We start from the raw sequence: 19495 nt of genomic DNA, 5'->3' as shown, positions 1-19495 counted from the left end.
AATAACAAATATTTCGCATCTAAAAAGTAATGTCATCATGTTTAACACATCAGTTGGAAATCTGCCACCTCTGGAAATGCTTCCCTGCACACATCTCATGACAATCACATTGACAGTCAACAGAGTGGCAAACAATTTAGCTGAGATGAGAGATTAAAAATTCTGCCAAATTGAAGGGCACTGCGGTGCCACATCTCAGCTTGAACAATCATTCTGAAGTACCATCTTTGATTCACTACTGGTTATGTATAAAGGATTGTTTACACTTTAATTTTCCTTTTAAGGGATAAAAATGAATGTTCACTTCAGACAGCGAATTCTAATTTTAGATAAACAAGCATTGTTACGTTGACACGTTGCAATTTTGTTTTCAATCATGTGAGTTTTAGAAAATTCTGTCTGTTATCATGGAATATTTGGTGAGGACCTAGATCCTTTAGCCCTGTTTAAATATGAGTGTTTATTAATTGTGTGTCTGAAGATTAGGAAAAAATATTTTATGGTGACTCATGCATGTACTAATATTAAAAAGGAGCAGATTTGCATACTGGTAACATCGAAAGGATCACAAGGATAACACGTACACTTGAATTCCAGGGTGTTAAGTAGGCAGTCGACACAGGTTTATTTGTGTGTTCACAAAATCTAGAACAACCAGTATATAATTAGTTTTAATTAAAATTAATAATTTAATTACCATGACACTTAAAATTATATTTTTCGAGACGACTGCAGTTTACTGGTAGACTTGATACTGCTCACAGTATAGTTTATCAATGTGATGGAGATCATTGGGCATTAACTCATGAGCTGCAAATGGGATGAGAGTGCTGAGCGCAGCTGGCTGAAATGCTCTGGTGAACACACGTGGGTATGATGGCTGGCTGTTGCAGTTGCAGGCTTGGCGCATCTCTATAACCCTCAATAGCACTATTGTATGATTGAGGCTAGCGGGTGGGTGGGTGTGGAAAATACCTCACACAGGTTCAAATGAAAGAACCAAGGGATCAGTCAGCACAGTTAAAGATGCTCTCAACGAGAAAGTATTGCAGGAACATTGAAAACCGGGCACTAAACATCACTCGGTCAGTTTCTCATTCAAGGACAGAGCAACTCTGCACGCTGCCATAGAATGTATGCTTGCAGAACCTTTTTGAGGAGGAGAAGATTTAGAATAGGGTTGAACCATGTTCAACCGAATTTGGCATCTACATGTGAGCAGATGCAACTCAAGCAAAGCTTTGCACTGTAAGCCAGTACCTGTGACAATAATAATAAACCTAAATCTAAAGTTAAAAATCACTGCCCTTTGTCCACCATCCGCCTATCAACCCTTCACCTGTATCAGCTTGTTACCTGCCAAGCTTTGTCCCTCCTTCCAGATTTCTTCTCCCCCCTCACAACAATCAGTCTGAAGAAGGGTCCAAACCCAAAATGTCACATATCCATGTTTTCCAGAGATGCTCTGACCCACTGAGTTTCTCCATTACTTTGTGTTTTTTGCTCAAGATTTTTTTTAAAAAATGTAATTGTGCCACTGATCAGTAAAATGCTCATGTGGGAGGTAGAAACCTTAGTAGAAATACATGGTAAAAACTCTTATTAAAATCTTTGTTCAGGTAGATCAAATGATCTGTATGATCTATATTAGAGACCAGCCAAGTGTTGATAGTGAAGCACTTGAACATGCAGTTGTGTCTGCATTGGATCCAGAGCAGGTGCAGGAAGTGATGGGTCAAAGCCAAGCAAGTCTGGCTGAGAAACAAAACTTTCTTTGAGTTCAAATCCAAACATTTCAAAAGTTGATTCAATACCAGAAGTTATAGAGAGACCAAGAAGATATGAAAACCAGCTGATGGACTGGATCAATAGCTAATATTCTTTTAAATGAGAAGGCTAGTTATAATCATGTGAATTGCATATATTGATAAATTACTTATCCTTTTCACAATAATAACTATAAAGTACAAAGACAAAAATTATTTTCAACAAGTAGGTATCTAATTCAGTGTTCTATTTCAGTGTGTTGGACAAAAGAGTTGTACAGTGTCTGACTTTAGATATACAGCGTGGAAACAGGCACTTTGGCACACCAAGTCCACGCCGACCAGCAATCACCCCATGCACTAACATTATCCTACCCACCAGGAACAATTTTACAATTTTACCAAAGCCAATTAACGTACAAAACTGTATGTCTTTGGAGTGTGGGAGGAAACCGGAGCACCCGGAGAAAATCCACGCGGTCACAGGGAGAACGTACAAACTCCATCTAGAGCGCACCCACAGTCTGGATAGAACACAGGTCTCTGGCATTGTAAGGCAGCAGCTCTACCTCTGCGTCACTGTGCCGTCTGCTCAATAATAATATTTCACTGACTTAGTCTGCAACAAGAGCTTAAACATTCTCCAGACACGTAGCTTTATTGTATGTTAATGCATTTGTGAAGAAATTTAAATATTCTGCAAAGGCTTCATGAGGAGAACAGCGAGGGAATGTTGCCGTCCCTTGTGAGATTGTGGTGGAAATCTTGAAAGGCACTCAAGGTGAATTTCTCCTAAAAGTGCTGGGTCATATATCCGCGATGACGCAAGCTAACCTGGAAATGGGCACAATTGTGTTCCGATCCAGAAAAAGAAAATGATTTGCAGATGGGAAGAACTAAAAAAAAAAAGGCAGCTTCATGCAATTGAATATCTAGGCCAGGTTTTGATAAATTGAAATCTGTACAGGCGGTTTATACCGCAACAATCTGTTATTGTCCAGCTGTGTTTATATCTGCAGAGAACAGTCGTGTAACTTCTCTCCCCACACAAACGTATAATGCAAATTGACGATCTGCAGTGTTATTTCATTGGAGCCCTGTCATCTGTTGCTATATTTGTGCATCTGCTGATCTTTCGTCAAGTCAAGATGTCCACTCTCAATTGCTAAGAAAATGTATTATAAGCATGTGTTGTATTATTGAACTGATAACATATAAGTTATGAATATGAGAAAGATAACTGTGAATAGAATTCAGAAACGTGATGGTATTAACAATCATTACTCATACCTCTTTGTCTGTCTATGTCCCAAACCTGTTACTTAAATATTCTCCAGATTCAGAACTTGCCTTGATGTACAATGACTCATCAGTGCTGGAGAACCATCATTTAGCCGTTGGCTTTAAATTGCTGCAGGAAGAGAACTGTGATATTTTCCAGAACTTGACCAAGAAACAAAGACAGTCAATGAGGAAGATGGTTATTGACATTGTAAGTTTAAATATTAAACCTCAAAATGTCATCTGTTTTAAAAAAATACATATTCCCAGTGTTCTTTGTGAATTTTGTACTTGCCTAAATGTTAATATATTAAACATGTATAAATGTTAATATGTTAAAAACATGATTTTTCTTTTTAAATGAATACAATACTATTTTAATAAAAATAACATGTTTGAACCCCAAGAGATTAATTTTACATGGCATCGTCTCCTCATCTTTACTTTCTCAATCAGACCATAAATGTTGATCTGGATTGTGCAGCTGCTAATGATTACTGACAATAGTAAACAAACACATTATCCCCTTCAGCAAAATATTACAAAGCAACTTCATTTTGGATCAAATCCAAAATGTTCATTCCATGGGGGCCATCACCCATCCCTCCCATGGGGGCCATCACCCATCCCACCCATGGGGGCCATCACCCATCCCTCCCATGGGGGCCATCACCCATCCCTCCCATGGGGGCCATCACCCATCCCTCCCATGGGGGCCATCACCCATCCCTCCCATGGGGGCCATCACCCATCCCTCCCATGGGGGCCATCACCCATCCCTCCCATGGGGGCCATCACCCATCCCTCCCATGGGGGCCATCACCCATCCCTTCATGAACAGCACTATGGTATTTACAATGGGATGAATCATGCTTCATCCTGCCCTCACTGTCCTCACAGTTGCATTAACCTGTGGTGACAAAAAAAACACATTGATTCCCAGGCCACACTGCCAATTTTTTTACCCAGAGGTGGTAGATACACGGAACTAGCTGCTAATGGCAGGAGTTGAGGCAGGTACAATAACAACATTTAAAAGACACACGGGCAGGTACTTGGATTGGATGGGTTTGGAAGGATATGGACCAAAAGCGGGCAAATGGGCCTAGCTTCGATGGGGCATTTTGCTCGGCATGAACAAATTGGGCCGAAGAGCCTGTTTCTGCATTCTATATCTCTATGATCACATGATCTCAGATGCTTAGGGGGGGAAAAAATCAAATGATCAAAATAATCTAAATGATCCCAGAATAACATGAAAAATAATAAATTTACCTAAACCACATGTAAGTGATACAAATTAATTACACTAATTCTCAGTGTAATGAACCTTATAGTCTAAAAAAATAACCTGCAGATGCTGGTACAAATCAAAGGTATTTATTCACAAAATGCTGGAGTAACTCAGCAGGTCAGGCAGCATCTCAGGAGAGAAGGAATGGGCGACGTTTCGGGTCGAGACCCTTCTTCACCCGAAACGTTGCCCATCCCTTCTCTCCTGAGATGCTGCCTGACCTGCTGAGTTACTCCAGCATTTTGTGAATAAAAACCTTATGGTCTAGGTTGGTGACTCTGACCCATGGTCCCTTCACCAGTTTTGGCTTTAAATATAACGTTGGCTGGTGTAAAGTTGAGTCATTTAGGATGGTTCAGAAGATTAAGCCAAATGGGATCCAACTCAAGCTGGTTAATTGAATCCCAGATTGGCTTGGTGATAGGAGGGAGAGGCTAGTGGTGGAAGGGTGATTTTCTGATTGGAGTCTGCCTGGTGGTATATTGCACACGTGTTCTCATCCAGATTCAGTTGAGATGTCAGGTATGCAGATGCAGCAGTCAGAAATGTACTGACCCGCATAAAGCATCTTTCTAATGTTCTCCAGCGAGCAGCGATAAAAGGTTTGTTTTCATCCATAATAATTGCTCTTTTGGTGAATTACATGTCTGAATGCCCTGTTTCAAATAAATTGATTTATGGCAGTGTTGATATATAGTTTTTTTTAAATTAGGAGCGTTTTCTAGCAGATCCGAATTTGTCTAGCTGAAGTTTGGAAAGATTTCTTACACTTGCAAAACTTGGCAATATTTTACTTTATTAACTGTTCGTATACCTTGCAATCTTTATTCAGAAGTCCATGTCTTTACTTTTTTTTAAACCTCATCTTTCAGGTTCTTGCTACAGACATGTCCAAACACATGAACTTACTAGCTGACTTGAAAACAATGGTAGAAACGAAAAAGGTGACCAGTTCTGGAGTACTCCTTCTGGATAACTATTCAGATAGAATACAGGTATAAAACTGTTCATTCAACTTTAATAAATAAAAGATTATTAACATTTTAATTATTGTAATTTGTAAGATTCTTAGATATACCTGTGGATTAACAATTATAACAAATATTGATCAATTCATGTGCAATTCCATTTTAAAATGTAGTTAACTGTGCTTTATTTCATAATCTAGGTTCTGCAAAATATGGTGCACTGTGCAGATATAAGCAACCCCACAAAACCTCTTCAGCTGTATCGCCAATGGACAGATAGAATAATGGATGAATTCTTTCGCCAAGGAGACCGAGAAAGAGAAAGGGGAATGGAAATAAGTCCCATGTGTGACGAGCACAATGCATCCATTGAAAAATCACAAGTGAGTAAACGGCAAAACCTACAAGCCGATCTCATGTCCTGAATTACTATGAATCCACCAGTCTCTTCTCTACATTGTTAAATAACTACGGTTAAACCTTAATTACATGTCCATTATACCTGTTATTCTACATTAGAACCACTTGGGAAATAAGCATCAGAATATCTTAGAATATACGACATGGAAGAAGGCAATTCGGACTATCTTGCAAGCCCTGCAATATTTTCTCTTTGAGTACTTATCCAATCCCCTTTTACTAGTTACCACAGAATCAGCTTCCACTACCCTTTCAGGATTATCAGATCGCCACTGTGTGTAAAAAATATATTTGACAATTATATTGAATCTCCACTCTGATGATTGAACTGCCATGTAAAGCAGGTGTTATTCAAAGCAAATTCTGGAGGAACTCAATGGGTCAGGCAGCAACTGTGGAGGAAAGAGGAATAGACAATCGACATTTCAGGCGGAGACACTGCATCAGGACTGAGAGTGCGGAGGGGAGAGAGCCAGGAAAATGAGATGAGGCGAGGGAACGAGGCAGGAGTGGGCAAACTAGAGGTGGATCCAGGAGAATCGATAAGCAGATGGAGCCAGCTGGGGGAGAGATGGATGCAAATGCCGACAGAGGCTAGGAGGTGATATGTGGAGACAACAAAGGTTTGCAGATTTGGGAATCTGATAAGAAAGTTGATGTGAGCAATATCAGACAGGAGAAGAACGGTGAGCAGATGCGAACAATAAGGAGGGGCCCTTTCCTCACCTACTTTAGTCAAAGGATGGTGAACCTGTGGAATTCTTTGCCATAGAAGGCTGCGGAGGCCAAGTCAGTGGATATTTTTAAGGCAGAGATGATAGATTCTTGATTAATACAGATGTCAGAGGTTATGGGGAGAAGGCAGGAGAATGGGGTTAGGAGGGAGAGATAGATCAGCTATGATCCAATGGCGGAGTAGACTTGATGGGCCGAATGGCCTAATTCTTACTATCGCTTATGACCTACCTATGCAGGTTATCTCCCCTCTATACTCTCGGTCCTGATGCAGGGTCTCAACCTGAACATCAACTAGCCCTTGGCCTCCACAGATGCTGCTGAACCTGCAATGCTCTTCCAGCAGCTGTTTTGTCACTCCAGATTCCAGCATATGCCGTCTCTTGCGCCTCTTGGTGTTATTAAAAGCCACAAATCATTTGATAGGTAAGGTTTGATAGGCACTTTCCTCATTTAATCTTCCCAGATCCAGCAGAAACAAATCCATGCACCGCATATGAAATCGCTCATGCATGATAACATTCCTGTAAATTTAATCTGAGTCCTTCACCCGCTATCTACAATGTGGCATCCAGAACTGGTCACTGAACTCCAGATGAGGCCAAGACAGCGGAGCAGGAATCCTTCATCCACCATTATCCTCAGTGTCTGGCTCTCTTGTCAGTCAGCTGGCTGAAGCTGTCCTCTGCTGATCCAGTGGAGGTGGGCAGTCGATCTTCCCCAAGCTCTCTCGCACAGCACTCCTCATTCCAATAAATGGGAGAAATTAGATGCCAAGAATAACCTATCCAGTTGCTTCTTTAATATGGTTAATTTGTTTCTATAGGTTTTAGAGTGGCAATGTGTTTTTAATGCTATAAGTGTGATTTTTAAAGCATTTTAATGCCCCTCTGTGTGTGCCAATTATAACATAACAATAACAACTACAGCATGGAAACAGGCCTGTCCGGCCCTACCAGTCCACGCCGACCATTCTCCCTGACCTAGTCTCATCTACCTGCACTCAGACCATAACCCTCCAATCCCCTCCTATCCATATACCTATCCAATTTACTCTTAAATAATAAAATCGAGCCAGCCTCCACCACTTCCACCGGAAGCCCATTCCATACAGCCACAACCCTCTGAGTAAAGAAGTTCCCCCTCATGTTACCCCTAAACCTTTGTCCCTCAATTCTGAAGCTATGTCCCCTTGTTGGAATCTTCCCCACTCTCAAAGGGAAAAGCCTACCCACGTCAACTCTGTCCGTCCCTCTCAAAATTTTAAAAACCTCTATCAAGTCCCCCCTCAACCTTCTACGCTCCAAAGAATAAAGACCCAACCTGTTCAACCTCTCTCTGTAGCCTAAGTGCTGAAACCCAGGCAACATTCTAGTAAATCTCCTCTGTACCCTCTCCATTTTGTCGACATCCTTCCTATAATTTGGCGACCAGAACTGCACACCATACTCCAGATTTGGCCTCACCAATGCCCTGTACAATTTCAACATTACATCCCAACTTCTATACTCGATGCTCTGATTTATAAAGGCAAGCATACCAAACGCCTTCTTCACCACCCTATCCACATGAGATTCCACTTTCAGGGAACAATGCACAGTTATTCCCAGATCCCTCTGTTCCACTGCATTCCTCAATTCCCTACCATTTACCCTGTACGTCCTATTTTGATTTGTCCTACCAAAATGCAGCACCTCACACTTATCAGCATTAAACTCCATCTGTCATCTTTCAGCCCACCCTTCCAAAAGGCCCAAGTCTCTCTGTAGACTTTGAAAATCTACCTCACTATCAACTACTCCACCTATCTTAGTATCATCTGCATATTTACTAATCCAATTTGCCACACCATCATCCAGATCATTAATGTAAATGACAAACAACAGTGGACCCAACACAGATCCTTGGGGCACTCCACTAGACACTGGCCTCCAACCTGACATACAATTGTCAACCATTACCCTCTGGTATCTCCCATTCAGCCATTGTTGAATCCATCTTGCAACCTCACTATTAATACCCAACGATTTAACCTTCTTAATCAACCTTCCATGTGGAACCTTGTCAAATGCCTTACTGAAGTCCATATAGACAACATCCACAGCCTTGCCCTTATCAATTTCCCTGGTAACCTCTTCAAAAAATTCAAGAAGATTAGTCAAACATGACCTTCCAGGCACAAATCCATGTTGACTTTTTCTAATCAGGCCTTGATTATCCAAATAATTATATATATTGTCCCTAAGTATCTTTTCCATTAATTTTCCCACCACAGACGTCAAACTAATAGGTCTATAATTGCTAGGTTTACTTTTAGAACCTTTTTTAAACAAAGGCACAACATGCGCAATGCGCCAATCTTCCGGCACCATCCCTGTTTCTAATGACGTTTGAAATATTTCCGTCATAGCCCCTGCTATTTCTGCACTAACTTCCCTCAATGTCCTAGGGAATATCCTATCATGACCTGGAGACTTATCCACTTTTATATTCTTCAAAAGTGTCCGTACCTCCTCTTCTTTAATCCTCCTAATTTCCATCACTACTCTACTTGTTTCGCTTACCTCACATAATTCAATATCCTTCTCCTCGGTAAATACCGAAGAAAAGAAATTGTTTAATATCTCCCCCATTTCTTCCGGCTCAGCACATAGCTGTCCACTCTGACTCTCTAATGGACCAATTTTATCCCACTATCCTTTATCTCACTATCCTTTTGCTATTGACATATCTGTAGAACCCCTTGGGGTTTACTTTTACATTACTTGCCAAAGCAGCCTCATATCTTTTTTTCGCTTTTCTAATTTCCTTTTTAAGATTCCTTTTACATTCTTTATATTCCTCAAGAACCTCATTTACTCCCTGCCGCTTATATTTATTGTATATCTCCCTCTTTTTCCGAACCAAGTGTCCAATTTCCCTGGAAAACCACGGCTCTTTCAAATTATTATTCTTTCCTTTCCACCGAACAGGGACATAAAGACTCTGTACTCTCAAAATTTCACCTTTAAATATCCTCCATTTCTCTATTATATCCTTTTCATAAAACAACAATTTCCATTTCACTCCTTTTAAATCCTTTCTCATCTCCTCAAAATTAGCCTTTCTCCAATCCAAAATCTCAACCCTTGGTCCAGATTTGACCTTCTCCATAATGATATTGAAACTAATGGCATTATGATCACTAGACCCAAAGTGCTCCTCAACACATACCTCCGTCACCTGACCCATCTCATTTCCTAACAGGAGGTCCAACACTGCCCCTTCTCTGGTAGGCACCTCTACGTATTGCTGCAAAAAACTATCCTGCACACATTTTACAAACTCCAAACCATCCAGCCCTTTAACAGAATGTGATTCCCAGTCTATATACGGAAAATTGAAATCACCCACAATCACCACTCTGTGCTTACTACTAATATCTGCTATCTCCTTACATATTTGCTCTTCCAATTCTCGTTCCCTATTTGGCGGTCTATAATACACCCCTATAAGTGTTGCTAAACCTTTCTCATTTCTGAGTTCCACCCAAACAGCCTCCTTAATCGAGCCTTCTAGTCTGTCCTGCCAAAGCACTGCTGTGATATCCTCCCTGACAAGCAATGCAACACCCCCACCTCTTGCCCCTCCGATTCTATCACATCTGAAACAATGAAATCCTGGAATATTTAATTGCCAATCGCAACCCTCCTGCAACCATGTTTCACTGATCGCCACAACATCATACTTCCAGATGTCAATCCAGGCTCTAAGCTCATCCACCTTTCTTACAATGCTCCTAGCATTAAAATATACACATTTAAGGGACCCATCATTTCTTATTCTCAGTTTATTTCTTTTCCCTTCTTTCTCTCCTACATATTGGGTCTGAGTGTTTCCCTTTTCTGCCTCCTGCCTCACACACTGCCTATTAGCTATCTGTGTATTGCTGAACGTTTGTGAACGTCAGACTTTCAGAAGCATTCCACTGCCTCCCATCGCACTGACAGCTTTGAAGGCCTCTGAGCCTGGAGACAGGGACCCTTGGCATTACAAGTTGATTGTGTGAGTGCAGGCGGCCATCACTGTTGAGACAGCCAGGTGAAGCTCTCAGCCATGCTAGGGTGTGGGAGTCAGGCTGCCCGAAGAAGACTATTCAAGGGGCCACTCTGCAACAAACAGCACATCCTGGCAATCAGCCAGCAATTAATTCTAGGGCAGTGGAAGATCAGTTCCACTAATTTCTAAATGTTTTGCATAATTTTTTATTGGACTTTATCGAACTTTAATGTTATATCTTGCACTAAATGTTGTATCCTTGATCCACTGTGGATGGCTTGATTGTAATCATATTTTGTTTTCTCTTTGACTGGATAGCATGCAAACAAAAACATTTCACTGTGTACCTTGGTACACATGACAGTAATAATCTAAACTAAATGTCCTTGTATACTCATGATCACATCATTAATACCTAGTATTCCTTAAGTTTGTTTAACCCTTGCCTCGATTTGGCCACAATGTCAAGGATCCATGCACATAGATCACTTGGTTTCTGTTCCTGCACCCCCTTTAAAATTGTATTATTTAATTTGTTTTCTGTGTCAGCTATTGGTCAGTAGTAGCACTCCCTCTCCTCCTCTCTATGGACTTCAACTTGCATCCCAGAAACTAGACTAGAAATCAAAAAATAAGTGGTGCCTTCCATTGAATGGAATGTTAAACTGAGTTATTAGACGGACATAAAGGATCCATTTCAGTCGGGGAATTATTCCTGTTGTCCGAGCCGATAATTATTCACAATTAATAATACCACAATAAAATACCGTTATTATCATAGGAAAAAAACTGCAGGTGCTGGTTAAAATTCCAGCATTTTATGTCTACCGTTATTATCATGTTGTTGTATGCGATTGCTTCTGCACAAATATGCTGCCATATTTCCCACATGACATCAATAACTACACCCAAAAATAATTAACTGGATATTGAAGACGTAACATTTCAAAAATGGATTTGCAAGGTCCAATGAAAATATAAATCTTTATTTTTACCTCTCTTCATTCTTCTTACCACTATATTTCATTGGAGTCATTGAGTCTTACAACTTAGAATCAGGTTTTTTGGCCCAACTTTCCCACACCGTCCAACATGTCCCATCTATACTAGTCCCACCTACCTGCTTTTCGCCCATATCCCTCCAAACTTGTCCTATCCATGTACCTGTCTATATGTTTCTTAAACGTTGCGATAGCACCTGCCTCAACTACCCCCTCTGGCAGCGTGTTCCATACATCCACCACCCTTTGCATGAAAAAGTTACCCCTCAGATTCTTATTAAATTTTTCCCCCCCTCTCACCTTAAACCATTGTCCTCTGGTTTTCAATTCACCTACTCTGGGCAAAAGGCATGTGAAATTTCCGCATTTCCGCGGATTTCTGCTTTTTTTAAATCCATTTTCCGCGCTTTTTGCATGATTTCCGCGTTTTTCACTTTGCCAAATAAACAGAGAAATCGGATCAAGAAAAAGAAAGAAAATGAAACGAAATGGTGTATAGACTTGTAATGAACACTAGGGTTCCATTAGAGGTCGCTAGGGGTTCCGCGAGAAATCCCCCGCGCCCTGGAGGTCTCCCCGAAAATGTGGCACCTAGGCTGGGCAAGGCAGCCAATCTCGTCCTCATCGGGACTTCCATGGCCGATCGGTGGGTTGAATTTGCAACCTCTGCCGGGGCTCTGGAACTCCAGCCCAGTTGGAGCCAGCACATCTATTCTCAATAGCCGACTTCCTTGGCCGACTGGATAAACCAGCAAAGCTCTGGAACCGAGAAAGCCAGAAGATCAGTGGTGGAACTGTAATGAGTAAATATTAAATTTAAGTGCAAGATTACATAACTAAATTAATTAAAATAATTAAAATGTTATTAGTATACAGTGACATATTTACATTAATTTGTAATGTTCGTTTTTACTTTGAAATGCACTAAAAGAGACTTGAAACTGGTGATTTTGTGTGTAAATTTTCAAACAAAATTCCAAATTTTTGACCGCCGCTGTACGCCTCGCGCAAGTTCTCGACTCTTTTACTCTTTTTTTTACCTCACTGTCATGCCTGGGGCAAGAGACTCTGTGCATCTACCCGTTCTATTCCTCTCACGATTTTGTATACCTCTATACCTACTGCTGAAATTGTTTTTTTAATGTATGTGTTGCTGTACTCTGCAACCTATCCTTCCCATTGATTCCAACATTGCTACCTGCAAACATTGAACAGGCCCTTTTCATCCCCAGCCTTGCAGAACATCACCATTGTCCTAATACTAGCCCACTGCATTCTACTCTCCAATTTCAACAACAGTTACTCATCGCTATACTCTGCTTTCTATCCCTCAGCAACTGTTGTGACCAGGTGGCTAATATCCCTTTAGATACGGAGCCTTCAATTTTGCTAACAGGTCTATTTTGGAATATTTTTTGAGACATTTTAAAAGACCCTGTGCACGTCATCAACCACACAATGCTCATTAATTCTGCTTTTGAAAAAGTTAATTTTTTTAACAAAGGTGCCTACATTCCCTTCCATGGTCCTTTGTTGAAATTTAATTTCTAATTAACAATCTGAATTGCTATAATCAGCAGCAATATAAAAGCTTGATAAAGCAATCTGTGGTTCTGGCTGAGCAAAAGGTGCTGGATAAGATATCTTGTTTCAGCATTGCCACAATTATCTACTGATTTTTCTACATAGATGTTGAGGCAAGATTATTCTGCTTTAAAATGTTCTGTTACTTAAAATCACCTAAACATGAAATATTACATGGTGAAAAACATCTACAGCTATAACTGAAAATGTTATTTTCTCTTTTTCTCAAATAGGTGGGTTTCATTGACTTCATTGTCCATCCTCTATGGGAGACATGGGCTGATCTAGTCCATCCTGATGCACAAGACATGTTAGATACGCTAGAAGACAACAGAGAATGGTATCAGAGCACAATTCCACAGAGTCCTTCACCGGCCCCTGACGATGGTGTTGAGGGACGATCAGGACAAGTGGACAAGTTCCAGTTTGAGTTAACACTAGAGGAAGATGGTGAATCAGAAACTGAAAAGGACAGTGTTGGTAGCCAGGGTGAAGATGACAACAGCTGTAGTGACTCCAAGACTCTTTGCACCCAAGACTCGGAGTCAACAGAAATCCCACTGGATGAGCAAGTAGATGAGGAGGAGGACCCAACCGATGGCTCTCAGAAAGAGAAGGCAGAGGAGGAAGAAGAAGAGAAGGCTGTAGATACATAATAACATTGACGGAGAAGGTATCTTGGAAGGATCTTCCAAGCACACGTGTAGCTACAGCTGATGCCAATTCCTCATTCTCATCGACCAGTACTTTGTATCTTTGTATCTCACAAAGCCAGGAATCATCTAGATGACTCTGTACTCAGGAATAACATGTCAGAATTTCAGCTCCACGTCATTATCACAGCATGGGAAATCTATTTAAAAACTGATCATTACTACTATCAGATTTATGAATCTGAAATAGGAATGGATTGCTTTTGTGGGGAGAATAATATTAAACCAAATATGGGTTTTGTTTTCACAAAGCTGTCGTAGCTGTTTGAGCTTTATCCATGTGCAGATGAAGAAGTATGGACATCCATTCATGAGATAATGCTGCGGAAACTGGTTTCATCAAATCTTTTCAGCAATGAAGTTTGAAATGCACAGTATTGTATGAGACTGCAGTTAGAGAAGATCTGTCACCAATGGGAAGTTTGATCATTTATGAAATCATGAGACGTTTTATAATTTCAAGTCTTCCTTGAAACCTGACTGTAAAAACTGTACTGCTATAAGCGGTACTGACCTCTTTTTGTATCATATGTAATACAGAGAACTTTTTTAGATTTTACTTTTGTTAATACAGATTTATGGAGGTATTATATTTAAAATAATTTTCATCTGTTATTATTAGATATACACGTAACTCGCAAGTTCTCTGTTCCGTTCCGAATGCTGAGTACAAGCAGTTCTTTACCATCTTACACATTATGATTTTATGGATCTAATAGAGTTCAGTTATACTCTGGGAATGAAAAATGCCACAAGTCCCCAGTTGCTGCATTTTCCTTTGCTAATAATTGCATTAAAAGGCATTGCATTCAAATTAAACCCTTGAATTATACACTGCCCAGACAGCTACTGGAAACTCCTTGAAAGTAGACAAACAACCTTGAGAGGATGTTTCCAATGTTGGGCTTAAAATGCACTGAATTTCACAACATTCAAATTTTCTTGCCAAAATATACTCAAGCTGTAGACAGCTTGTGAAAGGAATACAATGTTACATTGCATTATTACTAAGATTCCAATGAAATATTTCCAAATTATGTAAAGCCGTGTAGACTACTGTATCACAGCATGTTGTCTACAAAATAGTACACTTTACCTTGCAAGTTACTGTTCAATGAAAAAAATTATCTTCCCCTCCCACCCTACCCCACCAATATGTCCTTGCCTGTCCCCAACCATCTGCATCAGGATCTCTTGGGGAGAATTTATAGATGGAACAAACTGTAAAACTTGAATAGGTCTGGCTGTTAAAGAGCACCTATTGAATGAGCTTATTTTACTCCATTATTTAATTTTGTTGCCATACCATTTTTCCTCACCAGATGACCTTACTTGTAATCCAGTCTTGTTTGTCTCTGTTTACAACCATGTATTTATTGAACTGTACATACTGTAATGTTCATTGTAAATTATTGATTCTTATTATAACACAATTCATAATGGAGTGGTGTTAATACATTGGAATCTCCTTGTGAAAAAATGAATATACTTATATCTGTAAATTTTCTTCTATTTATATTATGCCATCTATAGCTTGGCTAAGGAGAACCTTGAGGAAATCAACACTTGATGTAAACAGTTGCTGACCTTTGGCCCCAGGGTTGTGCCTTAACTTTCTCCAATATATTGTAACTGTCTGCTGCATTTCAAAGCTTACTAGTCAAGTGACAATTCGATGAAAGGGGAGATTCTTTCCTATTAAAAACAGAGCCTCCTTTGACACGTAAACTGTAGATTTCAGCAGCCCTGGCCCAAAGGAATTGGACATATTTTTCTTTTTGAATTAAATCATAATAAAAGGGATTACAGGCAATTGTTCTCTTCACAGACTCCTGAACAATTTATTTTGTTTTGAATATGTCTTTAGAGTAGCAGCTTGTCTGGAGGTTGTAAAAGAAGAATCTTTCAATGTTTTTCCTAATCTCTTACAGTCTATGGTATAGCACTGTATGTATATCATGCTGAGAAACTTCATAAAATGTTTTTATATGCAACGTTAAAAATAAAAGCATGAGTTGATTCTACTTAAAGCAATACTGATTACTCATTAATATAGAAAGTAGATTGAAGATGTAATTTTTTTTTTCTGGGTCGTGTCTCCGTTCCCGCTGCGGCCTACCATCGGCCAAACACCTGGAGCTGGCGGCCTCCACCTGGGACCACCTGGGCTCTGGTTCGCAGAGTCCGCGGACCAGACTTACCATCTGCGGAGCTGGCTGTCTTCGGAGGCTATGGTGGCGCTGCGAGAACGGCTGCGACTCGCCTCCGGAGGCTTCGGCCGCGGGCCGCGTGGATATCGGAAGCTCGCTGGCCCCTGAGTGGGGGCCGACATCGGGAGCTCCGGCAGCGGCAGCGTCTTCACCCGCCCCAAATAGCGGGGCTTGGGTCGGCCCACTGCGGACCTTTCACCGTCCAGCGCGGCCTGGACTAGACCGCGGGATTTTCTCCGCCCGGCGGGGGCTTCAATGTCAGGAGCCCCGACCGCCCCGACGTGGCAACTTCAACAGCCTGACCGTGGGAGAAGATGGCAGGGGAAGAGAAAAGACATTCTGGCCTTCCATCACAGTGAGGAGGAGACTCACTGTGATGGATGTTTTTCTTTTTTTGTTGTTTTGTGTTGGTTTGTGATTGTGTGTGTTATTGCTTATTTTTATTGCTCTTATTGTTGGACTGTGGGTAACGGAATTTTGTCCAAAAGACGTTTTTTGGATGACAATAAAGGTTATTCTGATTCTGATTCTGAAGATGTAAAATTCTTCTTCTGGGGTTAAGATAGATATTAGATATCTTCTGTCAATGATTAAAAAAAAACATATAGAAGTACATAGGGTGGTGAATCTGTAGAATTCATTGCCTCAGAAGGCTATGGAGGCCAAGAATGAATATTTGTAAGGCAGAGATAGATGGATTCTTGATTGTCGGGGGTTGTGGGGAGAAGGCAGGAGAATGGGGTTGAGAGAGGAAGATAGGTGGCCTTGCTCTCATCACACTTTCTGTTACTTCTTCAAAATACTTCATCAGATTCGTAAGACATGATCTCCCATGTACAAAACCATGCTGACTGTCCTGAATCAACCCCTGTCTATCCAAATGCATATGTATCTTATCCATCAGAATACTCCCCAGTAACATACCTGCCAGAGATGTTAAGCTCACTGTCTTTAGTCCCCAGGCTTTCCCTTGCAGCCCTTCTTAAATTGAGACACAACATTAGCCACCCTCCAGTCTTCCGACACCTCACCCGTGTCTAATGATGATTCATTTATCTCAGCTGGGACGCCTGTAATTTCTTCTCTGGCTTCCCGCAGTGTCCTCGGATATGTCTGATCAATCTGATCACGCCCGGGAGATTTATTTACCTTCATACGTCTAAGGATGTTCAGCACATCCTCGACTAATATGGACTGTTTTCAAGACATTTCCAGTAAATGACCCAAGTTCACTAGTTCATGTCTATCACCACGGTAAAAACAAAGGGGGAATCCTCATTAGGACCTTGCCTATCTCCTGCGGCTCCATACCCTCTTTCCCTTAATATATATTACATCTCCCACTAGCTAATCCTCACTTATACTTTGGGAACTGTATCAAAGCTAAAAGAACTGTTCCAAAACCTTGCTTTGTTCCAAATCCGTGCTTAATACTCACACAACTAAACCAGGTCTCTAAAGATCCTCCATTGCCATCCCCTCATTCTACCCCAATGTCAGAAGTCCAGGATTTTGATGGCATAGATTTATAAAATTGGGTCTAGGTAAAGGAATGTGCCCTCTTCATATCAAATTCTCATGATTTTGGTATCCATCTCTCAAAGTCAGCTTGTGGCAAATGTGGATTGCCATTTCTGCCACACAAAGATAAAATGCATTTAAAGAGCTACAATACTGTTTCACTAAAAAAGGAGCAACTAATGTCAATAAATGTCAATAATTGCTACATTCATTGCACTTGAACTGCAATGAAAATATTTGAATTGATATTTTTCCAAAATATATATTTAATAAATTACAAATCTCTATGCTGTTTGCGTAACTCTACAGAACAGAAACAGTTCATTGCAACTGTTGTTGGCATTGCACAAATTCAGGGTCAAAGTCAGAAAATATAATGGTATGTGCTTAGAAATTCAGCATTTTAGACGACAGCTTTGTTCTCTGATGCAGACGGGCTGTACTGTGCTGTAGCCATGTGACATTTATTGACGTCAGTGCAGAGGTGGGCTAGTTGTTGCACACACAAGCTGAATATAATGATTAGAAGCGATGCATCTTTATCCATTCCAGCTGGTTTTCACTGGAGCAGGAAAGCAGTGCAGTCTCTAATGTGATTTCTGAAGAGAATGTTAAAGGTCTGTGACACATTGAAGTAATATTAAAATACTAGACAGAGCCACAAGGCCACAAAATGTAACAAATGATACAAGAGCTGCAGTACAATGTTATCAAGCATTACCCAGGTGCAAAATGTTTACAAAGATAATAGCAAGGGAGAGGTTTAACTCCATGCATCCAATAGAGCAAAAGCTAACATCAAAATGTACTTGAAACCTTTTTAATAGGTCGCTCTTCCTGGATAACTATAGAATTTATTGGATACATAGATTTGTTGGATATTTTTAAGGCAGAGGTTGACGGATTTTTGATTGGGAAGGGTGTCAAGGGTTATGGGGAGAAGGCAGAAAATGGGGTTAGAGGGAAAGATAGATCAGCCATGATGGAATGGCAAAGTAGACTCAATGGGCTGAATGGCTTATGACTTAAGAATTTATAAATTCCCAACGAACTAGGGTGTGAATGGTTGGGATCCTATAAATATCCACTAAAGCCATTGTTTGTGGTTTATCAAGCGTAGCATCCACTCAAGCCCAAGCAATCAGATGTTTCTTTGTCACAGGACTCTGTAAAACCTATCCTTGGGTAGCCAGGAAGAACAGGACTGTGACATTGGGCTCACAAAGCTTGGACTCCTCAATAAGGATGGTGGTATAGTGGTTTATTTAGTATATTTGTTTGACTTGTATTATGGTGCTGGGTTTTGTTTTGAATTATTTTGTCCTGTACATATTGTAAATAATTGATTAAATTATTTTTGGTTAAAAAAATAAAAATAAAGCTTGGACTGTGGCCTGACTGGTCAAGACTCCTTAATGTTCATCCATAAAATCTTTCCAAGTCCTCAGCAGCCCATGTAGTCACATGTTAATAGTCACAGGTTAATTGGCTGGGTAAAATGTTTAAAAAAATTGTCCCTAGTGGGTGTAGGATAGTGTTAATGTGTGCGAGGATCACTGGGCGGCACGGACTTGGAGGGCCGAAAAGGCCTGTTTCCGGCTGTATATATATGATGATATGATGATGTTCATTTTTGCTCGGTGCCTGACTCCTTGGCTGTCAACCATGGAGGTTGTCAACCAATCAGGCTATTAATCTTTACCTGAAGGATGTTAGATAGAGCTGGCAGTCAAAGTTACTACACAGCTGTGGTATATCTAATGAAATGTTAACTGTTGAACTGAAAACAGTTCACATTAAACAGCACAACAATTTTGAATGGACACCGTTCATAAGGGCCTGAGGTACTTTTGAACGATGATGCCAAAAGTGATAAATATAGCTCTCCTTAGAATATAAATTAGCTTTAATGTAAAATATTGCACGCATTTTATTTTCTGCTGCCAGCTTGTTTCTCCGTTGTG

At 40.5% G+C, this 19495-nt stretch overlaps 1 protein-coding gene across 8 annotated transcripts in view; it reads left to right on the top strand.

The window, feature by feature from the left end:
* The window catches only part of pde4d (phosphodiesterase 4D, cAMP-specific), an 805358-nt gene extending 788662 nt beyond the window's left edge, over window positions 1-16696 (top strand). For all 8 annotated transcript variants that reach the window (XM_078397174.1, XM_078397165.1, XM_078397202.1 and 5 more), the window contains 4 exons: window positions 3104-3258; window positions 5214-5336; window positions 5510-5692; window positions 13321-16696. In XM_078397174.1, the coding sequence (XP_078253300.1) occupies window positions 3104-3258; window positions 5214-5336; window positions 5510-5692; window positions 13321-13743 (884 nt within the window). In that variant the 3' untranslated portion in view covers window positions 13744-16696. The remainder of the gene's footprint in view (window positions 1-3103; window positions 3259-5213; window positions 5337-5509; window positions 5693-13320) is intronic.
* Window positions 16697-19495: the final 2799 nt, after the last annotated feature.

This window comes from Rhinoraja longicauda, chromosome 1 (genome assembly GCF_053455715.1).
Source record: "Rhinoraja longicauda isolate Sanriku21f chromosome 1, sRhiLon1.1, whole genome shotgun sequence".
Classification (NCBI taxonomy): domain Eukaryota; kingdom Metazoa; phylum Chordata; class Chondrichthyes; order Rajiformes; family Arhynchobatidae; genus Rhinoraja; species Rhinoraja longicauda.
This window is presented reverse-complemented; position numbering and strand designations above follow the sequence as displayed.